The sequence below is a fragment of the Nannobrachium achirus genome (assembly GCF_963921795.1).
Source record: "Nannobrachium achirus genome assembly, chromosome: 10".
Taxonomy (NCBI): Eukaryota; Metazoa; Chordata; class Actinopteri; order Myctophiformes; family Myctophidae; genus Nannobrachium; species Nannobrachium achirus.
Genome location: NC_137819.1, coordinates 33,296,387 through 33,310,381, shown reverse-complemented (window position 1 = coordinate 33,310,381; position 13,995 = coordinate 33,296,387). Strand labels below are relative to the sequence as shown.

Below are 13,995 nucleotides of genomic sequence, written 5' to 3'. Positions count from 1 at the left end.
TATGTCTACAGAAGCAGTGAATGGATAATTGAGCAGAAGATAGAAAATTGTCACTTTGAGCAAAGCAAAGCCTTTACGCTGCATCGGTTTGATCACAAAACTACAGAGTGTGAATCCCATTGATAACATCCTGGTTGTCATTACTAAGTACACATCAACATGTGTTCATATGCCCCCCACTGAAGGACAGCGGGAGAGATTGGCGTTTACCTGTGTCGTCCTGGCCAAAGGCCTTGTAATAATAATATAGGCCAAGCTGTTTGAGAGGTAGGGCGTAGTAGGCGTACATAAATAAAATCCCACCCAACAATTCATTTTGATGCATAATTTGCATCTGTCACTTCCTTTTGACTGAGGTCTTATGCCCCAGTTCCCCCTGTTAAACATATCATACGCAGAGATTGGCTTAACTCTGACCATGGTCCTGGTAAACCACATTAAAAAGTAGGAATCCTAGTGACCTGTGACCTCACTTCAACAGAACCTCCTAAATGTAAGATCGCTGCCATATCTCAGAGGGCCTGTCAGTCAAAGGTCTGAACTTTTTTCCAACACCAGTGGCCATATTGTATGACAAAACAGAAGGCATCACAGTCAAAGAGATGAGTCAAAGAGCAATCAATTTGATGGTGGGGTTGAGGTATCTTTTGGCACAAGGTGAAATGTGTCCTCTACATTTAAACTGTCCGTCCCATCCTTGTTTTCTTTTCTTTAAAGATTTGTTTTGGGGCTTTTAAGCCTTTATTTATAGGACAGTAGACTGACAGGACATGGGGAGAGAGATGGGGAGAGACACGCAGAAAAGTACATCGGGATCGGGACTCGAACCTGCGACACGATGTCAGGCATCAGAGCCTATGTGGTATCCGCCTGGACCAGTAGGCCAGCGGGCGCCCCCTGTCCCATTCTTGTTAACCCTTCCCATCTTAGCTATAAAGGAGCAGTGGCCATTCCGGGCAGGTGCCATTAATACAGAACTCAGGGAGCCGGCAAGATGTTAAGTCTAAAGTGTCTTGCTCAGGGACACTGACACTGGGGGGAAACCAGGGACCTTCCTTTCCCAGACCGCCGTTTTACCTATTCCGTTGTGGCCGACCAATATAATTATGTCATCCCACAGCAGTATCGCAAAGAGGACATCAAAGTCAAAGGAGTAAAGATCAATTTACACTGTTTCAACAGCTAACCCACAACAGTGTCGCGCCAAAGGCCTTGTAATAATATTGGCTAAATTAGGCATACGTTCGGGCAGCTAGTCAGCACTGATTAAGTATAGTGGCTGTCTGGGCACTGTCCAGTCCATGGCTGACAGCCAGCTCCCCTCGGTTACATAAGCACCGATTTAGTCCTGCTAACATCCTGAACGAGCCTCCCAGATACTGAGAGTCGTAGACGGACAGCTAGTTTGCAGGCATCCGGCTAATGGGCCTCACGTCTTTCTCATCGCCGGCCCTAATGAGAATCAGGACGGGACAGAGCCGTCTCAAAATACCTCGGCCACTGGCCAGGGCAGTGGCACAGACTTCTAATTTCCAAGTGCTGGAGTCAAACCGCTCAAAGCTGTGGATGCCATGGACGAACTGGTGGAATTTGTTCAGTTTCTGGCATGGTCAGAACTGGAAAGTTAATGTCAAGGGCTTGTATGCAGTTATATGGAAAATTAACGGTTTGTTCAGTGCTACGCCCCCTCCACTGGAACACAGGAGAGACTATTCTTGGGGTTTAGGTTTGTTTACAAACAAGACAAACCTTACTGCTTGTCTTAACACTTGGATTCAACTGTTGACTGGAGAAGACGATCTGAGTGAAGGGGGGAATTAAAGAAGAGGGTGGTAGCTAACATGTTCTCTGCAGGAGCAGAGACAGTGTGAACCCCAGTACCTGGATATTGTCACAACTTTACACACACACACACACACACACACACACACACACACACATTGATGAAATACCAAAGCTGTTTGAGGTAGGGCGTACAATACAGCGTTAAAGACTTTTGTTCTTTATGCCTCACACCCAAAGCATCAGACCTACCGGTTCTAGTCTTGAAGTGGCAACTTAAAAAAAAAAAAAATCAAGATTTAGGTATATATATATTTTTTAGTGATAATAGACGTACGAGACCTCACAGGGCTCCGAGCAAGCAGGGAAAACTCACACATCCCATGTTTTATATAGCCTACCTACGGTATTTTACTGTTGCAAATCAGAATCCCCCACTGTGTGTATGCATTCTGTTTCACATAGGAGGAGGGGTGGAATAATCATGGGGTTCCCCAGTGTGTTTTGAACCTTACGGGTGTGTGAGTGTGTGAGTGTGTGTGCGTGTGCGTGTGTGTGTAAGCATAAGCCTAAATCAATTTCCAGTGTATTAGATTTACATCTAATTTGTATTTACATAACAGTCAAAGTCAAACACCACCTGTTCTGTAAGTTAGCAGGCATCAGCTGACAGATGCATGCAATACTCATTAGGTATCTGCAACCTGGATGTTGGGACTGGGAGTATCCTTTTGTTTCAGCAAGGTGCCCTGCAGTCAAGCTATTGTTTACAATGGCCAACTGGTCCTGTACAGTTTGAATCACTCACATGGTTTACTGTCTACAATAGCCGACTCCCTACAGTTTGAATTGCTCACATGGTTTACTGTTTACAATGGCCAACAGACCACTGTAATACGGCTATTCAAACACAAATGCATAGGTATTACGATAACCCCTATTTCTTCTAGCTAAATAGCATACTAGTAGTCATGAAAGAAATATATTTGTCGCCCCAAACATTTTTACGCGGTGTAGAAGTAGCACTGTAGGCTTTATATGAAAATGAATAGCAGTAAACAAATCCACCACATGGCTTAGAGGTAGACAAACACAATATGGCCACTGTATTGATGGAGACCGAGAATAATGGATGATCCATTAATAAAAGGCCGTGAATAAAGCTGTAGGCCCATATACACTCCATCGCGCAAATAGTGACACTGTCGCCTACCGAAGAGAGCAGATCAAAGCTGTCAACGCATTTGCCAGCTTCTAGAACGGCTCTCCTCTTTCCCACAAGGGACAGCTTCATAAATGCATCCCATAGACTGCGGACTGCGCACGTTACGCAGATTACGCAGAAGCTACGCACACAGACACCGATCGGAACCACCAAACGCTCCAATAAACGTAAACAACAATAGATAAGGCCCTGTTGGGTTGATTCAGGTGTTTACCTGTGTCGTCCTGGTGGTGCACTATCAAAGTCCCGTCTCTGCGGATCCTCACGTCCTCGGGTCCCCCGATCTTCCGTATCGCGTCGTGATGGTGATGGTGATCAACAATAACAGAGCCCTGCGCACTGTGCGCAGCGGCGGGGGTCTTGCTGCTGGTGGTGGTCCTCCGGTGTCTGTGCTGCAAGGTCCGGCAACACTGATAGCACACGGCCCACGCCTGCTCCTCGTTGATGGGCTGGCTGTACAGCGACAGGATCTCCGCCAGCGACAGCTCCGGATCGGCCGTCGCCGTGCCGTGATCCATGATGTCCGCGGACGAATGATTCAAATCCACGCCGAAATCATCCTGGATGGCGGTTGGAGAAACGGTCCCTGGCCGCTTGGCCATCCCAACCGCAGGGAACAAATGAGCCTTTATGAAGCTCTACGAGGTTGGGGGATTTAAAGAAGAAAATACCGGGTATTCAATGGTAAAGTTCCAGTGGTGGTGGTGAGTGAGAGGGTGAAGGATGTTCCACTCGTGTTGTCTACACTAGTCTAGCCTGGATGTCATCAGCTCACTGATTGCTGCTCACCGGCTGTTCATTATGAACGCATGCGTAGGGTACGTCCAGAGCCCTAGAATACTGCTCTGGGTACGTCTTTTGCCGTAGTTGTATTTAAAAAGGAGGCGTTTCCTCCTACGCACACAGGCGCAGATAAAGATAAACATAACATGGGTTTATCCCGGCTTGAGACCTATATGTTTATTATAGCTTAGTTATTTTTTTTAATTATTTTAGATCGGGGTATGTGAGCCTCAGCAGGGTTGAATATTAATGACCATACGAATAATAAGAATTGAATATTGATTAGGCCTACTACATTATTTTGTCAGAAAGACATTTAGGTTAAAAGGATAACACGAACAAGTATTCTTATGTTGTCTTACGTAATTATTATTATTATTGTTATTATTATGTTACAGCCTGTTAAACAGCCACTGTAGATTTCAAAACATGTCGAATACATTAGCAACTGAAACGGAGAAAAAATATTACCTCATGCCACAACCCACCAAAGTGTTCCGCCTGGTCTGAGTGCCTGCCGTGTTTTCAAAATGCAGCTAAAGAAAAACGTATCCCCTTTTCTTAAGGTCTTCATTCAAGGAAAACATGTGCACTTTTCTTAATAAATAGCATATCCCAATTCATGGTAGATGCTAAACTATGGGCTACTTGACATAAGAAGAAATCAACATTAAAAGAAAGAAAGAAAGAAAGAAAGAAAGAAAAACCTACTGTTTAAAATACATAATTTGGTCACCAGCACTTTCGCCTATAACATATTCGCCTACACGCATTTGGTCCTTTCGCCTGGCATTTTCGCCTTGGAGGAGAGTCTTTTCACCTACCTGTCTGAGCCATTTCGCCTACCCTCAATTCTGCTGTCAGACTGTCCATGTTTGCAAATTATCTCTTTGTCATTTAAATATTATAGTGACTGCGACAGTGGTGTCAAGTGAATCTAACAGTTTACTTGACATTTATTATTTACATCACATTTTATTCCTAAAAAATGGCAAAATAGTTTTTTATGCCTGTTGACAGGCAAGGTTGATTCTATAGGCTATTTAGGTGTAGCATATCTTATATAGACCTATAGGCTAATAGCCTACATATAGACTATATTTTGTATAGCCTAATGTTAAAACAATATAGGCCTACAATAGGCCTACTGTTCATTTTACAATACTGTTCAATACTGCACCAAAGAATGTATAGTATCGGGACATGGATTAATTAATTATTTGGGCGCACCTGATTCCAATAGCTCTGTATTTATGTGATTACTATGGAGTGCATAGGATAGCCATGTGTAGGTTTGACATGTAACACCACTGTCACAGTCACTATAATATTTAAATGACAAAGAGATAATATGCAAACATGGACAGTCTGACAGCAGAATTGAGGGTAGGCGAAATGGCTCAGACAGGTAGGTGAAAAGACTCTCCTCCACGGCAAAAGTGCCCCGCGAAAAGACCTGGCGAAAATGTTATAGGCGATTATGCCTGACACCCATAATTTTAGGGCCCCTACATTTTCACTTCACAGGCCCTTTAGTAGCCTAGAGCCTTTAGGCCTATTTGTCAATGCATTTATTTGCATCATTTAGACTAAAACTAAGAAAAACATATTGTGCACACCATACCATTTTAAATGACATACCATTTCAATGGGCAATTGTTTGTTAAACCCCCCAAAAAGTACAATGAGTTTAAAAAAAAAAAAAAAAAAAAACCGATTAAAGTACAAATAAGTTTTAAGTTGCTTAAGTTATCACATGGAAGAATGATTCGCCCTTGCTGTTTGAGACGCGTGCTGTCACTCAGACATTTCCATTTACTTAAAAAACATGACCACCAAATGGTCTTTCCATTAGTGTCTCTAGAACGAAGCTGAGCATCCTCTATTTGATGAATGGCTGTCTTGTTTTAGTGGAGGTAATCAATAACAATACTGCAATACAGACTCCCTGTATGAAGAGACCTGGGTTAGCTTCTAGTGCCACCTGCTGGACAAATGTGAGAACTCCTTGTGGGTTATCCGTTCTGGTTTATGATTTCCAGAAAATACCTTTTCATACCTTTTCAAATATTCTGCGGCTTTAGTCTACTTGGCACAGAAAATGACACTAACAGCATAACATAACATAACTTTTAATTGAAAGTAAAGTCACATATTACATTTTTAAAATAACATTATGCGCAACACTGATCCCATGGGGAACTGTGTTTGAGGCTCATTTTTTTCACAACAAAACATTATAGACTATAAGGCAAGGCGACACGTGTAACACACCTTACAACACAAACTGTCTAAAATATACAACAATAAAGACAAGCAAGAGCACACAATTAAAGCTGCAATCCATTAGTCTTTGTGTGTTTTAACCAATCTATATGGTAGAGTAATACAACTCTCTCACAACCATGGTGGTTGTAGTTGGTCTACCCTCTCTTCCAGGGGCATGAGTTACTAGGGCCCAAGGTGGAGGGGCCTTAATTATTCTATACTTTGACTATTGAAGAATAGCAGATATACAAGCTCACAGCACGGCAACGAGTGCCGCCGCTGCCGCGCTGCGAGCTTGTAGATCTTCCATTTTTTTAAACTCGTGAAAATGCGTGTAACTCTTTGAATATATGTATTTTTTAAGCGAACATCTGTAACTCAAATTTTGCTTCTGGGGGGGTCCCTGGAACGAAATAATTTGAGATGGGGGTCCGTGGCCAAATACATATCATTTTGGGGGTCCTTCATAAGAAAATGTTTGAGCACCACTGATATAGAAACATAGGTTTTTCAAAAAACCTTAGAAGGATTTGAAATATTCAAAGACAAATTTTCACGATTCTTCAAAAATAGCAGATCTACAACAAGCTCGCAGTGCGCGCTGTGCTTGTATATCTGCTATTTTTCAATAGTTAAAGCACAAAATAGTGCGTAATAATGCGTTCCCAGTCTAAATGGGTTAAACCCCCCCCCCATGAAGAACTTTCATGGGGGCCCAATAGTGAATCCTTGTACCCAGGGCCCAGAATTTGGTGCGACACCCCTGATCTCTTCTATTGAGAAATGTACATCTAGTGGTCAGGTAGGACATCTGCTGGATGTCCGGATTACAGCTTTACAAAGTTAGGCTCGCTAACAACCTTGACTCGCGGCGGTGTCACGCAAAAATAGCTTGAATATCTGATCTACAAGCTGAGCTGGTAGATTTGTTATTTATGCTATTTTAAAAAAAAAAGGGAAAGCTTTTTTTTGCAATTTTAGTGGTTACAAACTAAATGGTGCATAGGCACATGCGGGCGGGCTTGTTTCGTTACCTTGCAAAGGCTTGTAAAAATAGCCCTCTGCCTTCAAGTTACAATTTTCCCTGCACTTTGCTTTCGGGACAGCACTTCAGGTTTATCTGGAATTATACAAACAGCGTTTAGTAAGATCTGGGAAGGTTAGCTTTTTTTTTTCTTTTTTTCTCCCAACCCTCTCCGTTCCAGTCATTCAACGGAAACCATGGCATACTCTTGTACACAGGATTGAAGCAAATGCTTGAGCAAGGTCCTCACACGCACGCACACACGCGCACGCACACACACACACACACACACACAGAACATGTGATGTGCTGATTTGAAATTATTGTGTGCAGAGGTTCTCATGGTTCACTGAACATAATGGATGCATTCCCCACCTGCACCATGTCAGCACGGTGCCTCCAGCCCTCCACAGGGTTGTCCCTATGTTCCCATAGGTCCTACAGCAGGTGGTCTTCAACGTTTTCAGGCCAAGGAAGGACCCCTTAGTTGAGAGAGAGATGAAGCAGGGACTCCCACAAACATAGATTCCATATAGTTACATTGTTTGACAGCATGGTCATCATTGTATTTTGGATTCATGTCAATTAGTGTTTTCAGATACGTATTTAACCACTTGAATTGTCAATACTTAACTTGACATTTCACTCTGTACTTAGTCTGCTCTTTTTCCCAGTCTGCTCTTCTACGCTAAACGTCTTTGCCGAAACAATAGCCGATCTACAAGCTCACAATGCCTCGCTGCGAGGCGTTGTGAGCTTGTAGATCTGCTATTGTTGGCAAAAGTTCTAATGATGTGGACGCTAGGATTCAAGTGGTTAATATAAAAAAGGAGATAACAGTTTCTATCTCACCAAGATTTGGAGGCCCCCCTGTAGTAACTCTGAGGACCCCCTAGGGGTCCCGGACCCCCTGTTGAAGACCCTTGTCCTACAGTATGTTTCTAAGGTCCTATGTTCCCAAGGTCCAATGTTCCCATAGTTTCCAAGGTCTTATGTTCCCACGGTCCTCTGTACCGAGGGTCTTATGTTCCTGGGGTCCTGTGTTTCCCGGATCCTCTGTGGGAACATGAAAAAGGGTCCTTTGTTCCGCAGTTCTGACGAAAAGGTCTGGTCTATAATGCATTATAATCACATTTGCAATGCATTATAAATGAATGCACTTACAAGGCTTCACTCATTAAAAACCTTTATAATTATGCATAACAACTTGTAACAAGGTTTATAAAGTATTATAAGTGCTGGTCATAAAGCATTATAAACTCAGCGGAACAGCACATTATAACTACCTAAACTTAGTCAGTTGTAAAGTGTCTTTGTTATAAGTTGTTATTGCATAATTATAAACCTTTAGAATGAATGTTATGAAACCTTATCAGTGCATTACAATGCGGGGGGGGGGGCATAGCTCAGGGGTAGAGAAACCGATATTAGAGCATGAAGGGTTCCCGAAGGATTCCCAGTTCGAATCCGGGCTCCCCCTGAGTTAATGTCGAAGAGTCCTTGAGCAAGACTCTGAACCCCTAATTGCTCCCGGTGAGTAGGTTGGTGCCTTGCATGGTTTCCTCCGCCACCGGTGTATGAATGTGTGCGTAAATGGGTGAATGTAATGCACAATCTATGTAAAGCGCCTTGGATAAAAGCGCTATATAAATGCACCATTTACCAATGCATTTTAAAGCAATTATAATGCATAATAGACCATAACTTTAAGTAAAGTATTTCCTGGTTAAAGAACTCGCTGAACCTTGTTATAGGTTTTATAATTATAGACATTTATAACAAGTGTTTCCAGGGTCCAATCCCAGGGTCAAACAAAGCTGTGAGCCACAAGGTGCCCGCAGGCTGAAATAGAAGCCATTGATTGATCTTGCATTAATTAAAAAAATAAAACTGCTTACCACTGATGTCAATGGCACGTTTCTGAACTGTCCACAGCAGTCCTCTCCTCTGAGACGCAAGAACGAGTAGTAGACATGAATGGGACATCTTATAATAAGCATTAGTGAGGATTAATCATAATGAAGAATTGAAGATGGGTTGAAAATGGGTGAATTGGTGCTTTAACACAGTGGTTCTCAACCTTTTCAGGCCACAACCCCCAACATAATCATATTTCAACTGGGGACCTCCCACCCTGTGCAAGCACTTGGAATTGTAGGAGTTAGCATTACATTCGATCTATTCCATTGTGAAAATTTCTGCCTGTAATATTTGATCATTTGACCAATGTTTGACCAGAGGTACTAAAAAAGTCCTTAAATTGACACTTTACAGATACCCTTTATACACTTATATGTACTGAGTGAGAAAACAGTGTTAACATTTAGCTAAACATCTGAGGACCCACACAATAATTTGGCCCACAGGTTGAGAACCACTGCTTTAACAGAATATTGAACTGGGAAACACGGGACCCTGGAAATGTACATCCCCTGCCTCCACTGTCTGTGAACCATTCCCTGTTCCACACACATGCGTTTTGCACAAACATGAGATGCAAGCATCATCCTGGGTGAAGGTGAGGCTGCAGGTGCCCAAGGTCACCTGTGCGTGAGCCACTATCTCACATTCCAATGGACCGCCTGCTGAGCCCATCTTCATCCTTCCTCATCCTTCCTCCTCCTCCTCCTCACATAACCTCTTCTTCATCTTTCGTCACATTCCTTTCCAGGTTCGGCATCTCCGGTGGCACCGACTGGTGGTGAGTCCTTAGAAGTGGTCTCTTTCGAGGCTCTCCTTATTCTGGCGTCCCGGGTGCTCTGCTGTGAAAGTAGAACAGGTATAGGATTTATTAACCAACCCTAAAGGAAGTATTCGCACATACACTTCATTCGGATGCAGGTTTGACAGTGCAATCAAAAAACTAAATAGACATCAAATTTCTTCTTTGGGTCTCGGGCTAAAAGGTTTGGGAACCACTGAGCTAGACAGAGAGACCGCCTGGCCTGCTAGGGATCCAATAACTAGTGTGTCACTGAAACACTCTTGAGAAGTACTGTAGGAGCTTATAAATGAAGACTAATTTGCTCCTTTCTGAGTCACTGTACTGGTGCTTGTTGTGGAAGTGGCTACATAATGGTTTACTAGCCAAAGTAAAGCTTGAGAAACCTCAGGGCTAATAACGCTCCTTTCGGAACCTCTCCCTCCGCTATGCAGCTCCGAGATGAGGTTCCTCACACAAGCCATCCACAATCTTTCGGTTGGGGGGAAGCTCCACCATCAAGGAACACTAAACTAGTGTTCCTTGATGGTGGAGGTAATACCTTTTGTGAACATCCTATCCAAAAAGTTAAAGGCCCTAGTCTCTCATCTGTTTACTTCTCAAGCGTGGAAGAAAATCGAAGCAGCGTTTCGAACGCGCCGTTTATCGCTAATTTTCAGTTCAGTGTGTTCAGTGTGCGGTATCAAGCACCGAAAATAGCCGACCTCCAAGCTCACAACGCGTCGCAACGATATTTTCACCAAAAGGCCCTTTTAGAAATGTCAGCCCCTGCCTCTCTAACATTCTCTGCACCTCCCTGCTTTTACTTAAGTATTTCTTCCACCACTCACTGGTTACCTACATCATTACAGGAACGCCTGGCTCTTCTCTGGTGGTTACATCCGGTGGTGGTGGTGGTGAGAGTGAGGCCCTGCTTTCCACACTGGGTCGCTGTGTTCACCATCCTCTTCTCTTTCAGACAGCCCTCCAAACCTTTACCTGTTGGTGTTACATACAATAGACCTGTTACAAGTTACAACAGCCTGGTTTGTGAAACATCAAGTCAAAACCAACATGGTCTTTTGATTGGTTGAAGAGTTTATTAACAGTTTGCAATAGAAAAAGTACAGTTTCATGACACTGATGACAGCACAAATCAGGTCAACTAAAAAGAGATCCCAGAAAGCTTTACGGCTTATTTGCACAGGAACTACATGTATCTCACTGAAAGACAGACGGATGCTGTGAGACTAACAGATTAAATCTATCTCTTGTACTGCACAGCTGTGCCTGTGAGTGACCATTGCTCTATTTGAAAAATAAAAATAAAATAAGAATAGGTCTACAAGTAAAAACAGACGATCTACAAGCTCACAACAAGTAACGATGTTGTGTAGATCTGCTATTTAATGTTGCTTTTTGTAGCCTACTGCATGCAGTAGGTGCATCATGGACATCTGTGTAATTTAAAATTGTAATTATTTAATAAAGAAAAAATACAGTAGGCTATGACTAAATAAAATAGGGACGCCTTTATAGTCAGGCTCACCTGAGCCTGACTATAAAAATAGGCCTATATAGCATTTTGATATAGTCTATATAATGCCTCAATATAAACACATGGCTATCCTTTATCCGGCAGATGATTGCATGCGTTATTATTAGATTATATCGTGTTTCATTCAACCACGACAACCAGACGCCGTATACGTGAGTCTCGTCCTCCTCTCTTACTGTTTATCCCGGGCAGAGTGGTCTCTACATCGGTGTTGGTGAGCCACGTCGACTCGGTCTCTCTGGTCCAGCTCTCGTGGTACCGAGGCTCAATGATCGCGTCAGCCCGGCTCCCTCCGCAACCCATCGGATAGATGACCCGCGATGGGGTGTTGACTGACTGTCACTGTCAGCCGACCTGCACAATTAATTCTACAGTATTTCTACATTGTTTTCGTTTACAGTGACAGCAGCATGGCCGCGGCAGCATCCTCCTCCTCCGACATTATACGCCAGTGTCAGTGTGCTTGCCGTTTGCATCCAACGCCAGCACTGAGCGCGGAGTGACGGATGTGATTGGTGATGCGCGTTGATACAGTGATGGTGGGAAACGTAGGCTACTCACATTCTTTACTTGAGTAAAAGTATCAATACTGCAATGTAGAAATACTCTGAATTGATTAATTAACCAACTAACTAATTCATACTTGTGTCTTGTCAAAAAGACCCAATCCTTTACGGGATTATATTGAACACCTAAACATCATTAAACCTACAGCTGGAGACAGTGTGACACTATACTAACTAACTTAACTTAGCCTCTTTACATTCTGGCTTCTGCCACTCAACTGTACCACTCCCACCAGTACACATTCAATGAGTGAAACGAATACCAGTAGAGTCGCCGAAATGAAGGTCGCCCGGAATGGTCGCCGACAAGTGTCGCCGACGTGTTTGGAATAGTCGCCTGGCGTTATAGAAAACTCATCCAGGCAGTGAGAAATCTCATCGAGAATGGTCGCCGACGTGTTTGGAATAGTCGCCTATATTTATAAACCATTATAGACAACAAAGGTATAAAGGGAGTGAGTGAGTGAGTGAGTGAGTGAGTGAGTGAGTGAATGAATGAGTGAGTGAGTGAGTGGGGTATATATTTATAAACCATTATAGCCTACTTAGCATTTAAAACTCTGATGCCCAAAATAGACATACAAAGTGCATTTTGTATGGACATTCAACAATCATAGGCCTGTATGAACATTAAATGAGAATAGGCGCAGATTATTTTCTTTCTTTTTTTTAAGATTCGATTAAATCAAATGCATGTCACTGGTATCAAATAGAAATAATTTACTAAAATGCCACAACTTAGACCTGACATTAGGGGAACGTTTAGAGTTCACATCATCACACTAATTGTAATATTAGGCCTACATCCCAGCCAATTATTGTAGGATATTACAATAGGCCTATAGGCAATTTGTGTCGGAGATAAATCGCTGTCTGATATGACGGTAAAAAACAATTGAAACTCAGCCTGCAGCCCTGCACAGGACCTGCCAAACTAAACGGACGTGGGTACCCTTTTAATTGATTGACTGATCATTTACAGGCTACAGCTGATGGCTTTGATTACTTCTACTTGGCCCCGTATAGAGAAATCTCTCTGTCCATATGGCAATGGCAAAACGCAATTAAATGGGCTGGCATTACGCACGACGTGTAATGCGTGCCATGTCTCTCCATTAGTGTTCCACACATCATTGTTGCATCAATTGCTATAATATAACATTCCAATTCATAAGTAAAATGTATAAGCTAGTCATATCTGTCAAATATTGTTTTAGTTCACTAATAAAAAGCTAGTATGAAAGCAACTTCGTTATATAAGGTTATGTGGACACACCCCTTGTCTTAAAATCTTTTGCCAATTAAAAAGATCTTCTGTGAAATGTAATTTACTTCTTAGCTATCATGAGTGTTTTATATGCATGGATATGGGGGAATCACAAACTCGTCCCTTGGTTGAAGCATCAACAGAAATGTAGGCCTATATCAAACTAGACCTATATCTACACAGTTTTATTTTACTGTCTGACAGCATCATGTTGCGAGCCGCGACTCAGCACATAGTGACACGTGCACACATTAGACATCAAAGGGGGTTTGAGCCCCTGCCCTTTTATCCACCTGTAAAAAGTGCCCTCTCCAGTCTAGACCATGAATGCAGTTTTTTACTATGGTGAAAGAAATGCAAACGCCCTTTTCCGTGCCATACCTGAATGCAGGTCCTGAACTTGAATGCAACATCTTATGTTGAAAGAATTGACCTCTTTTAGAAGTGTCAGCCCCTGGCCCCCTGCCTCTCTAACATTCTCTGCACGTCCCTGGCACACACTGACACAGCTGCACGCACACTGTTTTCATCGTGTCGTCTTGGTCGGAGCCGGAGGCCCGAGCATAGGCTCGGAGTAGTTTGTGTCATGGAGGATGAAATGGATTGATTGAAGACTTTATAGTTTGCATAGAAAAGGGTAAAGTGTCATGACGTTTATTTCCAAAGCCACGTATAGGCCTACCACCGCACCACTGTGGAAGGATTACGAGCGGTTTTAATCCCAACGAAGCGATCTGTGCAGTCAGACGTGCTGCTATTAAATCTGCAGATTGTTTGTTTCTCTCGCAAATGACAATCTGGCAACACCACTGGCTGGCTCG

At 42.9% G+C, this 13,995-nt stretch overlaps 2 protein-coding genes across 2 annotated transcripts in view; both read right to left on the bottom strand.

The window, feature by feature from the left end:
* Positions 1-3,609, bottom strand: part of LOC308292972 (protein spire homolog 1-like) — a gene marked incomplete at both ends in the record, with an annotated part of 64,610 nt that extends 61,001 nt beyond the window's left edge. The window contains 2 exons of the mRNA XM_080735398.1: positions 2,996-3,099; positions 3,222-3,609. Of these exons, the coding sequence (XP_080591524.1) occupies positions 2,996-3,099; positions 3,222-3,609 (492 nt within the window). The remainder of the gene's footprint in view (positions 1-2,995; positions 3,100-3,221) is intronic.
* Positions 3,610-3,792: 183 nt separating this feature from the next.
* LOC308292971 (uncharacterized protein) lies at positions 3,793-11,644 on the bottom strand (the record flags this gene model as incomplete). Its single annotated transcript, XM_080735397.1, has 3 exons — positions 3,793-3,901; positions 10,635-10,782; positions 11,518-11,644. The coding sequence occupies 3 exons, from the start codon at positions 11,642-11,644 to the stop codon at positions 3,793-3,795; spliced, it is 384 nt and encodes a 127-aa protein (XP_080591523.1).
* Positions 11,645-13,995: the final 2,351 nt, after the last annotated feature.